The sequence below is a fragment of the Neofelis nebulosa genome, chromosome 2, assembly GCF_028018385.1.
Source record: "Neofelis nebulosa isolate mNeoNeb1 chromosome 2, mNeoNeb1.pri, whole genome shotgun sequence".
Taxonomy (NCBI): Eukaryota; Metazoa; Chordata; class Mammalia; order Carnivora; family Felidae; genus Neofelis; species Neofelis nebulosa.
This window is the reverse complement of record NC_080783.1, coordinates 129,073,495-129,093,640: the sequence shown is the minus strand read 5'-3', so window position 1 is coordinate 129,093,640 and position 20,146 is coordinate 129,073,495. Positions and strand designations below refer to the sequence as shown.

The 20,146-nt window shown below is 36.6% G+C and overlaps 1 protein-coding gene across 6 annotated transcripts in view; it reads right to left on the bottom strand.

Moving 5' to 3' along the window:
• Window positions 1-20,146, bottom strand: part of WDR47 (WD repeat domain 47) — a 69,943-nt gene that overhangs the window by 45,105 nt on the left and 4,692 nt on the right. For 4 of the 6 annotated variants that reach the window (XM_058716323.1, XM_058716326.1, XM_058716327.1 and 1 more), the window contains exons 2-4: window positions 9,698-9,745; window positions 5,880-6,046; window positions 3,634-3,717 (exon numbers count right to left, since the gene is read on the bottom strand). In XM_058716323.1, the coding sequence (XP_058572306.1) occupies window positions 3,634-3,717; window positions 5,880-6,037 (242 nt within the window). In that variant the 5' untranslated portion in view covers window positions 6,038-6,046; window positions 9,698-9,745. Of the gene's footprint in view, window positions 1-3,633; window positions 3,718-5,879; window positions 6,047-9,697; window positions 9,746-19,832; window positions 20,019-20,146 lie in introns of all 6 variants that reach the window. The other 2 variants (XM_058716325.1, XM_058716324.1) reach the window with 2 other exon arrangements.

The window sequence follows — 20,146 nt, the reverse complement described above, 5'->3', positions numbered from 1 at the left end:
CAATTTAGTACTCGAAGGATTTCTATTTCCAATATTAATTCTAACCAAAAGCCAAGTTTTATGAAAGATGAAAATTATAATCTAATATGAAATCAAAATCCGTTACATTCAAAATGTTTTGTTTTATTATGTTTTGTTTTATTATTTTGCATTTCATTCAAAATATGTCCTTTTTTCTTTTCGAACATGAGAAAAGTCTAATAAAAATCAGGCTGAAAGAGGAAGAAATGAACATTTCTGAAGTCATAAAATAATCATAAACTTTAAAGCTTTTTAACAGAGATTTTTCAGGGAGAGGTCTACTTGACTTGTCTAAGAATAAAAAATTCTGGATGCTTTAAGCACCTTAAAGAAAAATTATTTTTAAGGACTGAAAGAAAATGAAACTTCAGTCATTCCTTCAACCATTGTTACAGTAGCAAATGTATGTCCAATAAAGCAAAATACTTGCCTTCAAAAGAGGGTCATCTAATAAGTTGTATGAAATATGTACACTGTTTCAGCAAAGTCTCAAAGGAATGTGAAAACAATTCTATCAGAAGGGGTGGAAAGTATAAGGCAAGTTTTATAAGAGCTGACTCTCAGAAGATGATCAGGTGTGTGCTGTATAAAGGTAGGAGATGGTGAAAGGAATACTATTCCAATAAATGAAGAATGTGCAAAAGCAAACAGGTATCAAATAGCACCAGTGGTATGAACAGATGATCAAAAAACAATGTAAGGTTGTACTTCCATTAATGGTAGTCACTTGTTATCTGGCTAACCTTTCTACAGATAACAATGATAAATCCTAGATAAAATTTTAAAAGTAACTATTTGAAAGCAATGAAGAACAACAAAAAGCTGGTACAACTAGAGGGAAGTCAATCTTTGGTGGCGGGGGGGGGGGGTAAGGCATGGGGGGGCGGGGATAAAAAAACCTTTGGAGTGAGATTCAAGGGTATAAGGTCTTCCAGCTGGGGGCACTCTCCAGTCAACACAATGTGAGCTAAAACTCAAGTAGAAAGCTACAGTTTCACTTTCTTAAAAAGTCAGCAAAAAGTTTGGTACTGCAAGAGTAGCTGAAAAGCAGGAGGACATCCAAACACAAAGGAAGCCATAATGAAAAATACACCAAAATCTACTGTACAAACTCAGATAAAATCTTTGGCTGTCCCTGAAACTGTGAAGATGCAAGGGAGACTCCAAGGAGCCCAGGGAAAGCAACAGATGAAAGGCTAATTAACTGACAAAGATCTCAGCTGGCATCCACTAAGTGGGAGTGTAACCAAGTTAACTACCTCATGAATAAAAGTCAACACTTTTCAAAGGCAGATAACAGAATCCAGAGCCTCAGCAACGAATCCACAATGTGCAGAATACACTAAAAAAAATTTTTTAATGTTTATTTATTATTTTTAAGAGAGAGACAGAGTGCGAGTGGGAACAGGGCAGAGAAAGAGGGAGACACGGCATCCAAAGCAGGCTCCAGGCTCCGAGCTGTCAGCACAAAGCCCAATGCAAGGCTCGAATTCATGAACTGTGAGATCATGACTTAAGCCGAAGTCAGACACTCAACCTACTGAACCACCCAGGTGCCCCATATTTTAAAAGTGACTAGATACGTTTAAAAAAATAAAAGTTAGGGCGCCTGGGTGTCTCACTCGGTTGAGTGTCCAACTTCGGCTCAGGTCGTGATCTCAAAGTCTGTGAGTTCAAGCCCCGCATCGGGCTCTGTGCTGACAGCTCAGAGCCTGGAGCCTGCTTCAGATTCTGTGTCTCCCTCACAATCCACACACAAAAATAGTTTTAAAAAAATGAATAGCACCTCAGTCCTGTGGGACAATATCAGTTATCTAATACTGCATAGAGTCCCAGAAGGAGAAGAGAAAAGGGCTAAAAAAAATATTTGAAGAAGTAATGGCCAAAAACTTCCCAAATTTGATGAAAAATATAAACTTACAGATCCAAAAAGTACAGCAAACCCGAAGCAGGAAAAATACAAAGAAACCACACTTAAGCACATCATAATCAAACTGCTAAAAGCAAGTAATAAAATCTTGTTGCCAGAGGCAGGAGTTGGAAGGGTAGGCATATTGGGTAAAGTGGGTCCCAAGATATAAACTTCCAGTTATAAAGTAAGTCATGGAAATGTAATGTACAGCATGGTGTACATTATATAGTTAATAATACTGTTTTGCACATGTGAAAATTGCTAAGAGAGACCTTAAAAATTGTCATCACAAGGGGCGCCTGGGTGGCTCAGTCGGTCACGCGTCCGACTTCAGCTCAGGTCATGATCTCGTGGTCCGTGAGTTCGAGCCCCGCGTCGGGCTTTGTGCTGACAGCTCAGAGCCTGGAGCCTGTTTCAGATCCTCTGTCTCCCTCTTTCTCTGACCCCCCCCCCCCGCCCCGTTCATGCTCTGTCTCTCTCTGTCTCAAAAATAAATAAATGTTTAAAAAAAATTAAAAAAACAAAAACTGTCATCACAAAAAAGTGTTTATAACTATGTATGGGGATGAATGTTAACTAGACTTACTGTGATCACAATTTTACAATATATACAAATATCCAATCCCTGTATTGTACATCTGAAACTAATATAATGTTATTTATATGTTAAATATACCTCAACAGGGGTGCCTGGGTGGTTTAGTCGGTTAAGTGTCCGAATTTGGCTCAGGTCATGATCTCGCAGTCTGTGAATTCAAGCCCCACATCCGGCTCTGAGCTGACAGCTCAGAGTCTAGAGCTTGGAGCCTGCTTCAGATTCTGTGTCTCCCTCTCTCTCTCTCTGCCCCTCCCCCACTCATGCTCTGTCTCTCTCTCTCTCAAAAATAAATGAACATTGAAAAATATATATATACAGGGGCACCTGGGTGGCTCTGTTGGTTAAGCGCCAACTTCAGCTCAGGGTATGATCTCACAGTTCATGAGTTTGAGCCCCGCCTGCTTTGGATCCTGTGTCTCCTCTCTCTGCCCCTCCCCCCACTCACGCACTGTCTCTCTCTCTCTCAAAAAAAAAAAAAAAAAAGAACATAAAAAAAATATACACACACACATATACACCTCAATAAAAAAAAAAAAAGATCTTGAAGGCAACTAAAAAAGAAAACAAAAACAACAACAACAACCATACAAGAGAATCCAGACACAAACACAGCTAAGTGTTCATCAGAAAATAATGGAGGCGAGGAGATAATAGAACAACATCTTTAAAATCTTCATATTATTGGGGCATATGGGTGGCTCACTTGCTTGAGCTCTGTTGGGACTCTTGTATCAGCTCAGGTTGTGATCTCTCAATTATGATATGGGAGCCTACTTGGGAGTCTCCTCTCCCTCTCTCACTCTGCCCCTCCCCAGCTCATGCTCTCTTTCTCAAAATAAATAAATTATGAAGAAACAACTGTCTCAGATATGGCCCTTGTGACTTTTTATATACACTGTCAAAAAAGGTAGGTTTATAAATCAGATTTTCAACCAACTGAAGTACATACAACTTGTCCTCTAGAAGTGCTCCAACTCAATGGTATTGAGTATACTATTTTCTAGGAAAGCTAACAGTCTTGTTTTTAAATTTTTGTTTATTATTTTGTTTTGCTAAGCCTATACCAGTGATAAGACAATAAAAAATTTTGATGAAATCTTACCTTTTTTTGTCAAATTTTTCCATACATTCTAGAGGCTGTATAAACTGAAGAACTTCATCCCATTGACCATCAAGGATTAGCTGCCTATACAAAGAAAAACACATGCATGTTATCAAATTTGGGTTATACTAATTAAAAGCAGAATAAATAAGAATGAATAAAAGCAGAATAAATGATAAGAATAAATGATAAGCAGAATAAATGAAGCATTAAAACTTCAGTCTGAAGTCTGTAATGAGGTTAACATCCTCAACCACTATACTAAAATAAATTTTTCACAACTTATTTGTAACAACATATCCTATACAAGAAGAATTTGTGAATCTGCATCCACTTCTCATTCTAATATATATGTGGGGTTTTTTTCACCTATATAAAAACACTGGGCTAAGTCTAAACGTTCCTTTATTTTCCTACTCATCTTACAGTTTTAAAGCTCTTCTGTATTATTTAGGGGCCAATGTATGGCTATATTTCAGACTCACCAAATCAGAGGTTCTTAACTGGGGGTGATTTTGTCCCCAAGACATCTGGCAATGTTTGGAGACATTTTGGTTGTCACAATTTGGGGGTGCTACTGACATCAACTGAGTATAGGTCAGAGATGTTGCTAAACATCCTACAATGCACAGGAAAACCCCCACAGCCCCAAAGAACAAAGAATTATCTGGCCCAAAATGTTACTATTGCTGAGGTTGAGAAATCCTGCTCTCAACTCAAGGATTCTCAAGGAATAAGATCAGGTTTCATTTCACTTTAGTGGTCTATGGGAATTTCCAAAAGTTATAAGGCATTCTTACTGCTGTTCTTCTTTTATAATAGCAATTTCCCTACTTCTGGATTTTTAGAACAATATAATTTAAAAAGGGATGGGCAGGAGGATCTAAATAAGATTGCCAACTTTTAAGCCTGCTAATAAGGAATATTAGTAAGAAGCAATCATAATATATCATAATCATTTTACAAAGAGGCATTTTAATATTTAAAAAGAAAGGGCAGAATTTCAAAGGTTAGTCCTTTAAGATGAATACATTTAGTTTAATGAAAAACTTAACTATTCTACAATTCTTTGCATTTTACCTCAGACCAGTAAAACTTCATCAGAAACCCAGCTGGTTCTTGGAGGGGGGATATTTGAGAGCCACTGCTAAATTCCAGGAGTAGCAATGCTTGAAAGACAGGGCCGGAACGGCCTCAGTGTTGGTTCCCGAGAATATTGACTAAGCTCCCCAGGGCTAAATGACATTCATAACACCAAATACAATGAAGTTCCAAGGAGTTTAAATAAACTCTTAATACACTGAAGTTTGTTTTTTTTTTTTTAAGTTCCTTTTTCGTGACTTAGGAATGCTTCATTTTTTAAAGATTTCCAAGTCACAAAATGCCACATGTCCAAGAATCTGTACTCTTCATCAAGGATATTCAGTATCACATAAGCAGAGAGTGCATTTCTGTCTGGAAATCTGGGTTTTTCTTTTTCCATCTAATTCAAGTTAGGATATATTTAGCTTCCCATTTGGCAAATATGTTAATTCTCTTTTGCTCTGCAATTCCAAGAATCTTGTTCTAAGGAAATAATTCAAGATGCAGAAAAAGTCCTATGTATAAAAGATGTTCAACAGAGCATTTATTTAAGATAAATTGGAAATAATTTGTTTAAAATTGGGGAATCATTAGGAAATCAATTAAATCAAAAAATTTTAAGTATAAATTTGTAATAACACAGAGAATCCTTATAATGTTAATGGATAAAGAAGGATACTAAGTTATCCTTCTAATAGAATGTAACAGAATTGCTTTTTTTTTTTTTTTTAACATGCACAGAAAATCATCAGCATGTAGTGTGTCTGGCTGATGGGTATTTTTCTCTTTTCCTTTTCTATATTTTCTATAATGAATATATCTATATTCATTTCTATGGCCAAAAAGATGGTATTTCAGAATTTTTTTTTTATCCTTCTGGAGTCTCTTATTTTTTAAATCAAGAATTTTTCATGATGATGCCACAACCACAATGGAGTTGTGACTCTAGTTTTTTTAATGGACTTCTTGATCTTACTATTGAAAAGATTCTATAGAAAACATGACTTTGTAAATGTTCTATTATAAAAACAAACATTATTTTTACAAATTATATGGCCTTTTCACGATTATAAATATCCCACCTGAAATACACATATTATTTCATTAATACTTAACACTTCTTTGAAGGAGCTACAAACCTTATAAAACTAATGAAATCATACCTCAGAAAAAGCATATCATCTGAAAATAAGCCGTTTATGACTCCACTTTCTTTCTCGAGGGCTAACATACTAATGTGAAGTTTCTTTGAATTCAAGAAGTCTAAAATTAGTTTAATAATTTCAACCTCTTTTACATTCACTGTTTCTTCAGCCGTCATGTTGATAGCCTAAATATTAAACAGAACAAAAACAAAAATTAGTCCTATTATTTTATTTCTAAGTGTTATTAACTGTCTGGAAACTCTACATAATAGGTTTCTTGGAAATATTTAGTATAGGTATTTTGAAATGAACCTAATATTTATCAAAACCAGTCATTCTTTAAGGTGGAATAAAGGTTATGGCTATAATTTTTTTAAGTCCTTATCTTTGAGAGATACACACTGTAATAATACAAATTAAATGATATAAAGTCTGTGACTTGTTTCAAAATAATACAAGAGGGGACTGGAAGAGGTAAAGATGAAACAAGAATAATGACTATTGAAGTGGGGTAATGGGTAAATGGAGGGAGATTCATTTATATTTGCTATGGTCTGAACATTTGTGTCCTCCCAAAATTAATCTGTTGAAATCCTAATCTTCATATTGACAGAATTAGGAGGTGGAGCCTTTGAGAGGTGATTAGATCTTGAAGGCTCTGTCCTTCACGGGATTAGTGTCCTTCAAGAGGCCCCAGAAAGATAGCTCAACCCTTCCACCTTGTAAGAATACATCGAGAAGTCAGTAGTCTGCAACCAGAAAGAGAGTCCTCATCAGAACCTGATCATGTGAACATTCTGATCTTAGATTTCCAGCTTCCAAAGCTGTGAGCAATAAATTTCTGCTATTTATAAGCCACCCTGTCTATGGTATTCTGTTACAGCAACCCAAATGGACTGAGACAATATTATTCTATCTATTCTTACACATTTTTAAAATCTGTCATAAAAAAGAACATTTTAAAAGTCATTAATAACCATGTTTAGCCATGTCCTAAATACCTTGCCATAGGCATACACTCATTCAATAAGCAGCTTTTTCTCTGTGATAGGCACTGTTCTACTTAGACACTGGCCTTGTCCTTAAGAAGCTTATAGTCTATAGCAACACAAACTATTATATCTTGTACTTTGGAGTCAAACAAAACAAGGCTGATTAAAAAGTACAACTTTAACTCATATCAACCTAAACATGAACAAAGATATTTCAATTCTCTACAATCTCTTCTAACTTTTACCTAAAAGTTTGCAGTGATACAATTGAGCACATAGGTTATGAATTCATAAAGATTCAGAACTAGGAGGAATTCTGAAGATCATTTCACAGATGAGATCACACAAGTTAAATGGCCTAAGCTGTTGGAATTTTCAAATGTTAAGGCTAACAGCAGTACAAAAGACTACCATGCTAAAGGGACTAGCTGCAAAGACACATCATCACGCATCATCAATGAAGCAGACTATTGTAAGCACATCTTTCTCACAGGACCGACTAACTTTAACCAAGTTCACAGAAACAAACACACATATGTATGCAAACGTGTTAATTTTTTTCCAATTTGTTTATTATCTTGTCAATTTCTTTCTTTAAAATGAGAAGTGTAAATGTCCAGCAGACTATAATGTTCATATCAGATGAGTAGATTTTCTCTTTTAGGTAGAGAAGGTGGCAGGGTAAACAAGGGACAGAACATGGGAAGATATCATATGACTCAAATATTTAATGACATCAAATTAAGCTAATCTCCTACATCAGGCTAATCTCCTACATCCATCACCACAATAAGGACATGCTTGCCTCAAGAAACAAACAGATCACCAATCTCTCTCTCAAAAGGGCAGCTGACCAGTCTGCATGCTTTGGGTTTCTCTTTGCTCTCTTTTGAGCTGACCATCCTCCTGTTCACAGACTTTGTCCAAAAAAGGATACAGTAAAATTAGTGATATTTCTGCTCACTAAATTTTAATTACATTTCAGAGGTGCCTGAGATTACTCCTAGAGCACAAGGGTTAGTGGTTTTAGCATTCCCCAAATCTTCACATAATTTTTACTAGCAAAAGAATGGCTTTTACTAATTTAATTATCAGAAAAAAAACTGCCCCCTCCATCTTTTAAGTTTTTAGTGGGTACTTCACTTATATCACTATGTATCAACCATACAACTTGGTGCAGAATTGAGATGCAATTTTCTATTGTTGTTGAATATACCCAATGATTTCGAACATTTTATAGGCCTCAATTTATTTTACATTCAGCCTCAATATGGGAGAACTCTAGAATTACTATGAATTTCACGTTATGGGGTGCCTGGGTAGCTCAGTCAGTTAAGCACCTGACTCTTGATTTTGGCTCAGGTCGTGATCTCTCAGTTGGTGAGATTGAGCCCCACATCGGGCTCTGCGCTGACAGTGCAGAACCTGCTTGGGATTTTCTCTCTCCCTCTCTCTCTGCTCCTCCCCAACTTGTGCTCACGCGCACTCTCTCTCAAAATCAATAAATGAACATTAAAGAAATAAAATAAATCATAACTACAAGTTCAATGCCACCATTTCTGGTTAATAAAGTCTAAGAGAAAAAATAAATTCTTTTTTTTTTTTTTTTTAAATTTTTTTTTTTCAACGTTTTTTATTTATTTTTGGGACAGAGAGAGACAGAGCATGAACGGGGGAGGGGCAGAGAGAGAGGGAGACACAGAATCGGAAACAGGCTCCAGGCTCCGAGCCATCAGCCCAGAGCCTGACGCGGGGCTCGAACTCACGGACCGCGAGATCGTGACCTGGCTGAAGTCGGACGCTCAACCGACTGCGCCACCCAGGCGCCCCGAGAAAAAATAAATTCTTACAAATACATATTTTTATACTGACTTTACATTTAAACTTTGAATAAATACAAAAAATGTATACTAATTAACGTAGAATTGTTCAGCGTTTTTAAAAGACAGGCTTTAATTCTATACTGTGAAATTCCTAGCAGAAAAGTATACTATTTTAACCACTCAACCCAGAATTTTAATTCTTATAAGATTCACTGTTGCTAGATAGCATATACAACATAGGCACATGCTTAATGACTATATCTTCGTTATTCTTTTCTAACCACTCTGTGTTACTGAAACGTTTGTAGAGGCTCCCCAAATCCCAGCTATATAATTTAGAAATTAAATACATTATTATAAATAAAACTTTTAAAGATAATACATAAAAACATAATTCACATTCTTTTTAAAACTTTTTTTTTTAATGTTTATTTATTTTTGAGAGAGAGAGAGAGAGCAGGGGAGGGGCAGAGAGAGAGGGAGACAGAATCCCAGGCAGGCTCCATGCTGTCAGCACAGAGCCCGACGTGGGGCTTGAACCCACGAACCATGAGATCATGACCTGAGCCGAAACCAAGAGTTGGACGCTTAACCAACTGAGCCACCCAGGCGCCCCCATAATTCACATTCTTAATGTCCTTAAGCTATTAATCACTACCAAGCAGAATTTTTCTCTAATTCAGAAGAGTAGAATTCAATAATAAATGTTTCATCCTACCTTCTCAGGGAAGATATAAAACAGTAAGAGTTAACCAGCTTAGAAACAACTAAAATTATCTTTTAAATGAGATGTACAGTACATAAGTGTACAATAAAGTTTACTTGAATTAACTTAAGGTGCAAAAATCAATGAAGAAATGCCTCTTAAAAGGTACGGAGTAGATGATTTTGTTTGCAACTATTCTAAAAATCATTCAAAAGGACAGAACTCTGGCCCTTTAACCTATTTAAGCCAAAGTCAGCTCTGACAACACTGTAGGTTAGATATGCCAGCGCATGGTGCATGTGAACGATTACTCACCAGGCAGAATTTATGTAGAGCCAACAATAAAGTGTATTCTGCTGAAAACTGAAAACAAAATGAAAAAAAAATCAGAATGTTTCTGTATTTCCATAATAAATGACACACTTACCTATAAAAAACAAATCACAAAAACATCTCTATGTATTTAAAAAAAATAAGTTTTTACTTGGGGAGTCTAGGTGGCTCAGTTAAGTGTCCAACTCTTGGTTTGGGCTCAGGTCATGATCTCATAGTTTGTGAGTTTGAGCCCCACATCTGGCTCCATGCTACTGGTGCAGAGACTGCTTTGGATTCTCTCTTTCTGCCCCTCTCTTGTGTGCTGTCTCTCAAAATAAATAAGCTTAAAAAAAAAAAAAAGAACTTTTTACTTATATCCAATCCTGGACTAGGTGAGATAAAGAAATGTTTTCTTTAATAATAAGTATATCTGGACACCAGCAGGAAGGTAGTTAATATTTTAGTACTTAGATACAATATCTACAGAAATTAAATTCCAGATGCCATCTCTATACTCATACTGATTCCTATCTTAGTCAAACAAGATTAGAAGACTATATTAAGGGGCAAGAAATAAAATTATTTTTAGAAATCTAATATTAAATATAAAATGTTAACAAGAAAAAAAAAGAATGTCAACAGAAATATATTGACCTCTATGTATATTTCTATACATGGATATGGAAAAAGTTTTATGAAAAAAATATCAGTGGTAGCTTTCTAATCAAATATAAATAGATAGGATTTAAATGTTCCTTTGCAATGAGGAACATTTGAAATGTTTCTTTACTCACTTGTAATACATATTAGGAAGGAAGAAAAATGCACAAAACTAAGAATGACTCACAAGTACAAGATTGAGGGAATTAAGGTACAGCCATTATAAATTTTATAGTCAAGAAAAGAATGCTGAAGAAAAGTTCCATTAATCTCCAACTCCATCCCACACAATAAAAACCACCCTCTTTAATCTTCCAAGTATTACAGAGCATGTAACAATGAGTTACAGTGCCTTAAGATTCCTGTTTACAGACAAAAATGCAGATAACAAAATGAAGTACATGAACCCTTTTAATACCAAACTGTAACACCTTTTAATACCAAACTGTAACATAAAACTACTGCACCTTTTCCTTTAAAAAATAGAGCAATAAATTTAATAAAATAGCATTCTAAAAACTTAAGTTGCTGCCAGGTCAGTTAACTGTAAATGTCTGGTCCTTCAGAATTATAAATGTGATGTTGCAAGCCACTTAACCTCTATGGGCCTCAATTCTTCATACATAGAATAAGAGGGTTAGGGGCACCTGGTGGCTCAGTCAGTTAAGCATCCAGCTTCAGCTCAGGTCATGATCTCGCAGCTCATGGGTTCAAGCTGCTCATCAGGCTCCACACTAACAGTGCAGAGCCTGCTTGCGGTTCTCTCTCTCCCTCTCTCCCTGCCTCTCTCTCTCTCTCTCTCTCTCTCTCTCTCTCTCTCTCTCTCTCAAAATAAATAATCTTTAAAAATAGGGGCGTCTGGATGGCTCTGTCGGTTGAGTGTCCAACTTTGGCTCAGGTTGGTGAGTTCAAGTTGGTGAGAGCCAACTTTGGCTCTAGTGTTTGGTGAGTTCAAGCCTGGCATCGAGCTTGCTGCTTTCAGGGTAGAGCCCAATTCGGATCTTCTGTCCCCTTCTCTCTGTGTCCCTCCCCCACTCTCTCTCTCTCAAAAGTAAAACATTAAAAATTGTTTTAAAAATATAAAAAAATATATTAAAAATAGAATAAGAGGGTTAGTTTGGGCAATTTCTATGATTTCCCTTTAAGTTTTATAATATGCTTTAAGTCACATTTCAATATACTTCTTGTTATTGATATACATATATTCTTAGGGGGAAATATAAAGTCTTGGATAATTAGAAGTCTCTAACATATAAGGTCAGTTTAATAAAAAAGAAAATAGATTTGTTTTAAATCATATAAGCAAGCAAACAAAAGCCCTTCTAACTGCAAAGCTCTGTCATGTCTGCTAATCAACTAATGTTTATAACATGGATACAGCATGTGTCCCTTCTTATTGTTGACAGCTGTTCTTCTATTCATCAATTATTCTAATTTACTTTCTGGAACTGTGAATAATTTTGGCTTAAAGACCAAATTATCTTTAAGCAGGTGTTGCTTAATATAGCTATAAAAAGAAAAGAATTCAATTAACATAAACTATACGTTGTGTATCTGCATAAAATATCTCTGGGGAAAAAAGACACAAAAAATTGATAAAAATGGTTCTTAAAGGGTCTTAAAGGAAAACTGGATAGTTAAAGAATAGAAATGGTAAGACTTTCCACTACATACCTTTTTATACCTTTTGAATTTTGTACTATGTACAAATATTACCTATTCAAAAAATTTAAATAATAATATGAAATATAAGTAAGAATTTCCAATTGCAAATTACTTGAAAATTCTAATTGCAAGTAAATGAAAGGTATTAGTAATAAAATGAATATAATATATTCATTAGGTATGTAAAGAAGTAATATTTCAGAATGATTTGTAAATTTTTTGTAACACAAGACCTCTTCTCAGATCTGATTCAAATATTATTTCAATCTTTCTTTATGAGATTAAAGTATGTGTGTTCTTTCCATATTGAAACTCACAAAAATTTAAAAAACATATTTAATTGCTAAAGAACTAAAAATTTACAAGATAAGCAAAACTAGTTTTGACTCAGACTGTATAATTAAGTCTTGTAACCCAGAAAATGTAAAGGAAAAAATGGTCAAATCTGGTACTAAAAATGTAAACTGTAAACCTTCCATTTAATAGAAGTTGTCATAAACAAGAGACAAAGGACAAATCAGGAATAAACATAACACACATAAACGGTTAAATGGTTACCAATGAGAACAAATAGATAGCATCTTCAAATCAATACCCTCCCCAAATTCCAGTTGAACAATGAGCAAAGACTACACAGACACTTCACAGAACTACAAAAGAGACCAAAAATTTATGAAAAGATGTTCAACCTCACTAGTGGTACTAAAACAAGACACCATTTATGGCCTACTAATTTTGGCCTACCTGATAATACCTAGTTTTGGCAAGAGTGTGGGTAAATGCCCTTTCACACATTGTGTTAAAAATGTAAATTAGGACAAACTTTTTGAAAGAGACTTTGACAGCATGAAATTCTTATCTATAAAAAAATGTTTTTAATGTTTATTTATTTTTGAGAGAGAGAGAGAGAGAGAGACAGAGCATGAGCAGGGGAGGGGCAGAGAAAGGGAGACACAGAATCCAAAGCAGGCTCCAGGCTCCAAGCTGTCAGCACAGAGCCCAACGCGGGGGGCTCTCACGAACCGTGAGATCATGACCTAAACCAAAGTTGGACATTTAACTGACTGAGCCACCCAGGCATCCCCTCTATAAAAATTTTAAATGTTTATACTCTTTGACTCACCAATTCTAATTCTACTTCTAGAAACTGATCCCAAAAAAGTACTTGCAAACACACACAAAGATACATATACAAAGATGTTCCTTGAAGATTTGCTTGTAATAGAGAAAAATGAGTAATGAACTGAGCTCTCATCATAGCAGTATTGTTAAATTATGGTAAATTCATAGTACAGAATACTAATGCATCCTCACAGTGCAAAGGCACATCACGGAATATAGCTATTAATAAACATCTGTTGAATGGATAAATGTAAATGCATCCACTTATTTTTTTAATGCATCCACTTATTTTTATTTTTTTATAAATATAAATGCATCCACTTATTTTTGATATCTGTCTAAATAAATAAAGAAAGGTCTGGAGGGATACATATCAAACTGGTCAGAGTGGTTACTTCTGAAGACAGGAATTGTAATGGATGCAGGGCATGAAACTAGGAAGAGAAAGGAGTTGAAGGGGGACCGTTTTACTCTTCATCATTTGTATTATCAGAATGGTTTACAACCAATATATATCCATGCATTAGTTGTATATTTATACATACATTTCTTACATGAATACAATTTTTAACTCTAAAAAGAAAAAAACTATGAAAAATTACAGGATTAGATTCCAAAGGTTCTCTTCTATATCAAGATAGTAACTAGAATAGAATCCCAAAGATAGGATTAACTGCTATGTTTACAATGAAATAATTATTGGGTACTATTCTAAGATCTTTACTTATGTTGTTTAATTGATCCTTATGAGATAGGCAATTTCATCCCCATGTAACAGATGAAGATATTGGGCTTTGTAAGTTTAAGAAATTAACCCAGGGGCACCTGGGTGGCTCGGTCGGTTGGGTGTCTGACTCCGGCTCAGGTCATGTTCTCACAGTTCATGGTTTGAGCCCCGCATCCGGATCTGTGCTGACAGCTCAGAGCCTGGAGCCTGTTTCAGATTCTGTGTCTCCCTCTCTCTGGCCCTCCCCCACTAATGCTCTGTCTCACTCTCTCTCTCAAAAATAAATAAACAACAACAAAAAAGAAATTAACCCAGTATTTACATTAAGACTAAACATAAGGATGGAGCTAAAATGTATTATGCTAAGAGAAAGAAGTCAATTGGAGAAACACAAATACCATCTGATTTTATTCATATATGGAATTTAAGAAACGAAACAGATGAACATATAGGGGTGGGGTGGGTAGAAAAGGGAACCAACCACAAGAGATGCTTAATGATAGAGAACAAACTGAGGGTTGATGGAGGTAGGTGGGTGGGAGATGGGCTGAACAGGTGATGGGTATTAAGGAGGGCACTTCTTGTGATGAGCATTGGGTGTTAAGTGATGAATCACTGAATTCTACTCCTGAAACCAATACTGCACTCTATGTTAACTAAATAAAATTTAAATTAAAAAAATAAAAATGCGGTTCCTGAGTGGCTCAATTGGTTAAGCATCTGGCTTCAGCTCAGTCATGATCTCACAGTTCGTGGGTTCGAGCCTCCCATCTGGCTCTGTGCTGACAGCTCAGAGCCTGGAGCCTGCTTCAGATTCTGTGCCTCGCACCCTTTCTGCCCCTCCCCAACTTGCACATGCGCTCTCTCTCTCTCTCAAAAAATGAATAAACATTAAAAAAAAATAATAATAGGGGTGCCTGGGTGGCTCAGTCGGTTAAGCATCAGACTTCAGCTCAGGTCATGATCTCCCGGTTCACCAGTTCCAGCTTCATGTCGGGCTCTGTGCTGATGGCTCAGAGCCTGGAGCCTTCTTCGGAGTCTGTGTCTCCCTCTCCCCTGCTCATACTCTGCCTCTCTCTCTCTCTCAAAAACAAATAAAACATTAAAAATAATAATTTTAAAATAACAATAATAATAATTTAGAGGCACCTGGGTGGCTGGCTCAGTTGGTTAAGCAACCAACTTGGTTTCTGCTCAGGTCATGATCTCGTGGTTCGTGAGTTTGAACCCCGTGTCAGGCTCCAAGCTGGCACTAGGGACCCTTCTTGGGATTCTTCCTCTCCCCTCCCTGGCCCCTCCCCCCACCGCTCTCAAAATAAACAAACATGAAAAAAGATTTTTAATAATAAAAAAAAGATTAAACATATATTTCACCAGCAACTGAATACTTCTTTCAGAAGTACATCAGGACATACATCTTGATATCAGCATCCATGTCAATCAGGAAATCTTTAAAAAGTATCAGAGGGAACCTATTTAACAGGGTAGCAAAACAAAGGGGAGGCAAATTTTATATTTACATATATATTATATATGATTAATTTTTGTATGTTGATCATGATTAATTTTATTACGTATATATATATGATTAATCTTTAGATCAATTTTTCATTAGCTCCTCAAACATCTGAGCAAGTAGAACTCTTCAACTCTTCATTTTTTCCACAAGCATCTGGGCTGCCTTATCTTGGTAGCCAGACAAGAAATTGTCTCCCCCTCCCCAATTCAAATCCTAAGCTTTGCAGCAATGAAAATTAGAATTTCTGACTGTGAAAGGGAGACCGAAATACAGAAACAGAGAGGACAGGCAGAGAGTGAAAGAGGAAGAAAAGGAGAAAGGGTAGGAAAAAGGAAAGAAGGAAATACAGTAGCCAAAGGTTACAACCCTGGGCAAGAATGGAACCATAGTTTGTGAGATGCTAAAGATCTTTCTGCTATATCACACTAATTCCCAAGAAAGGGAAGGGCAAAGATACTTCACAAAAATAAGGAGAGTCATCTAAACATGTTAAGGGAAAAAACTTCACAGTAGTGAAATAATTTTTAAAACTTATTCCAACTGAGGACCCTAATTTTATGATCTTTCACATTGTTTTTCTATTAAACAATGTTAATAAGGTAAATAGACTTCTAGATAAAATCCTGCATTAATAACAGTCTAACCAGAATTTTAAACATGCACTTTAAAAAAAATTTTTTTTTAACATTTATTTATTTTTGAGACAGACAGAGAGAGCATGAACAGGGGAGGGTCAGAGAAAGAGGGAGACACAGAATCTGAAACAGGCTCCAGGCTCTGAGCTGTCAGCACAGAACCCGACGCGGGGCTTGAACCCACGGACCGCGAGATCATGACCTGAGCCGAAGTCGGCCGCTTAACCGACTGAGCCACCCAGGCGCCCCTAAACATGCACTTTTAATAGGAGAGACAAAAAGGATTAGCCCAACTGTGTAAGAAACTAAAATAAAATTAGATATTACTTTTCTTTTTTTTTTTTTTTTTTAATAAAGGTTTCCGGGAGATCATCAGTTCTTTTTTTTTTTTTTAAGTTTATTTATTTTGAGAGACCAAGAGAGAGAGAGCAAGCAAGTACATGAGCCAGGGAAGGGCAGAGAGAGAGAAAGACAGAGAATCCCCACAAACGGTGGGATAGGGTGCTCGAACCTACAAACCATGAGATCCTGACCTGAGCCAAAGTCAAGAGTCAGATGACTGACTGAGGCACCCAGGTGCCCTGATACTACTTATCATTTAAAAAAAAAAATCTCTCCAGGTCTAATAAAATATATTTCTTAACCCTTATTTAATCAACCCCACTTAATTTAAAATTGTTATCTAAATGAATATTGCCATCAAAAAATAAGGAATATTGAAACTGATAGGAGGGAAGGGAACCAGAGGGAAGGAAGGAAGGAAGGAAGGAAGGAAGGAAGGAAGGAAGGAAGGGGAAAGAAAAGAAAAAATTAGATCTAAGAGCTCTAGAGTTTAACTTTCAATTTTAAAATGGACCTCGGTCTTTAAAATATCTATGAAAACCACGCCAAATATAGGGAAACCTATATAAACCTAGATAAATTTAACAGTGTGTTGCTACAAATGCTTCACTCTGAACACAATTTAGCTTTTAGAGCACAACTAAAACCAAAATCAGTGTTGATTTAAAGCATAAGAATTTTTATTTATTTAATTTTTTTAATGTTTATTCATTTTGAGAGAGAGACAGAGTGCCAGTGGGGGATGGGCAGAGAGAGAGGAAGACACTGAATTTCAAGCAGGTCCCAGGCTCTGAGCTGTCAGCACAGAATCCGACGCTGGGCTCGAACCCACAAATCACAAGATCATGACGTGAACTGAAGTCAGACACTTAAATGAGCCACCCAGGGGCCCCTATTTTTATTTATATAAAAAATTGTTTTAATGTTTATTTATCTATTTTGAGAGAGAGACAGAGAGCATTTGAGCAAGCAAGACAGAGGGGGTAGGAGAGGGCCAGAAAGAGGAGAGAGAGAATCCCAAGCAGCCTGTCAGCACAAAGCCCAACATGGGGTTCTCGAACTGAGATCTTGATCTGGGCCGAAATCAAAGAGTTGGACACTTAACCAACTGAGCCATCCAGGAGCCCCTACTGCATAAGAATTTTAGATCAAAAAACAAAATGTGTAGAGAATTTTTTTTATTCTTAAATAATACATTTTTAGTTCACTTGCCTAGAACATGGTTCGGCAGGTCTCTTTAAGACCTATCAGACCTTTGGGGCACCTGGGTGGCTTAGTTGGTTAAGCCTCTGGCTCTTGGTTTTGGCTCAGGTCATGACCTCCTGGTTTCAGGATTTCAAGCCCTGTGTCAGGTTCTGTGCTGGCAGCATGAAGCCTTCTTGGGATTCTCTTTCCCTTGCTCTCTGCCCACCTCCCTCACCCTGCACTGCCTCTGTCTCTCTCAAAATAAATAAATAAACTAAAAAAACAAAAAACAAAAAACCCTATCAGGGGCTCCTGGGTGGCTCAGTCAGTTGAGCATCCAACTTTGGCTCAGGTCATGATCTTGAGGTTCATGAGTTCGAGCCCCACATCAGGCTCTTTGCTGACAGCTCAAAGCCTAGAGCCTGCTTCAGATTCTGTGTCTCCCTCTCTTTCTGCCCCTCCCCTGTTCACACACTGTCTCTCTCTCAAAAATAAATAAATATTAAAAAAAAAAAAAACCTATCAGACCTTTGCTGTGTTCTCTGGTCTCAGACTGAACAGCTTCATCAGAAAACTCACAGATGGTGTCACTGAACTCAAGAGAAACCTAGCAGTAGGTATGGGCAGACCAAAGCAAGTCTATTCTTTAAAACAATTTAAAATGAGAATCCCACTTACTAGTGAGCAACAGTGCCACTGCTTGATTACACAATTATTAGACATTAGGCAGAACTAAGAATTCCAGGTCTCCTGACTCACAGGCAAAAGCTTTAGGTGTTAATCATACAAAGAATTAAAAGATTTTTTAAACGATTTATTACTTAAATCATCACAGCAGCTCATGGTAAAAATTCAAATGTTTATTAGGCAAAGTTTCAACCTATAAAGATGTAAATAAGAAATGTAGAAAGTATATATTCTTTTTTTTTTTGAAGTAGGCTCCACACCCAACATGGGGCTTGAACTCAACTTTGGGATTGAGAGTCACATGCTCCATCAACTGAGCCACCCGGTGTCCCTAGAAAGTTTATAATCTTAATATTTGTAATAAAAATTAACTCCAAGCACAAATTTATGCTGTATCAACCAAGGTCAAAGTAAAATATTCATATAAACTCATACTATATTCCTATTTATTTTCTTATTTGTGTGTTTCTACTTTATTTATTTATGGTAAAAATAATGTTTTATCTAAGAACACAATTTCACCTTTCATTATATGAGACCTCTAGTATCGTTTTCTGTCACACCTAAAGCCAAGGTACAGAAGTGTGCTTTGTAAAACAGATGAAGAATGTCCTTCATGGGGTGCCTGGGTGGCTCAGTTGGTTAAGCACCCAACTCTTGATTAAAGCACAGGTCCTGACGCTGGGGTCATGGGATCCAGCCCCTCACTGGGGTTAAACTGAACGTGAAGACTGCTTGAAATTCTCTCTCTCTCCTTCTGCCCCTCTCCCCAACTCAAGCTCTCTCTCTAAAAAAAAAAAAAAAAAAGTCCTTCATGTTGTTTTACTCCCATACGCACTTTATTATTTTCAAAGGGAAAAACAGAACTTAAGGTATTTGTGTATACTTCAGAAATTGAACTACATAAAAAATGGCTTTTTTTTTTAAAGTCAGTAGGTCAACATACAGAAACACAGCAGGAAATGTACTGAACCAAGAATCACAAAAACTTGAAAATGTACTGAAAAAGTCAAAATTATATAAGCATTAACTACTGAATTAAGTACATCAGAATATATACTATATAATTACCTATTAAAGTCTTTCATCCTTAGCTTTTCTACTTCCTTACCTTTTATATATTCATCACAGAATTGAGTCGGAAGATACATTAGTCCACTTTCCTATAATGCAGAATATCCAAAACTTACCTCTAACAGATGGTCTGACAACCTCTACATAAATGCCTCCAATGAGAGAAAATTTTTATGCCCCCCTTACAAGCCACTTGTGGAAGGCAGTCTCTAAGATGAGCCTACTAGTGTTTACAACCAATGAGTGTTTACCAATGAGCCTACTAGTGTTTACAACCTTCTGTAGTCACTGGCCCTTGAATGTGCGCTGGATTTAGTGACTCACTTCTACCCAAGAACATAGCAGAAGTGTTGGGCTGTCACTTCCAAGATTTGTAAAAAGATAGTAGTGTGAGTCCTGAGTGCAGGCGTGTGTCCTCTCTCTCAGAATGTTCACTCTGGGGGAAGCCAGCTGCCATGTCATGAGGCAACCTTGTGGAAAGATCCAAGTGACAAAGAACTGAGGGAAGCCTCCACTCACCTGCTGGCAAGGAATGGAATCCTTCAGTCCAACAGCCCACAGGAACAGAGACCCAAGCCACTGAGCTTAGAAGGAGATCATCCCTGATTTGTGTCTTCAGATGACACCAAAGCCTCTGTGGCAGCTTGACCGAACCTCAAGAGAGATCTTAAATCAGAGGCACTCAGCAGGTCTGTGCTCAGATTCCTGACCCTCAGAAACAGTGAGATAAATATTTGTTGTTTTAAGTCACTGTTTTGGAAAAGGTAATTTGTAACAATAGATAACACTCATTTAATTTTTTCACAAGTATAAAAATTTTGCTTTCCTAATAC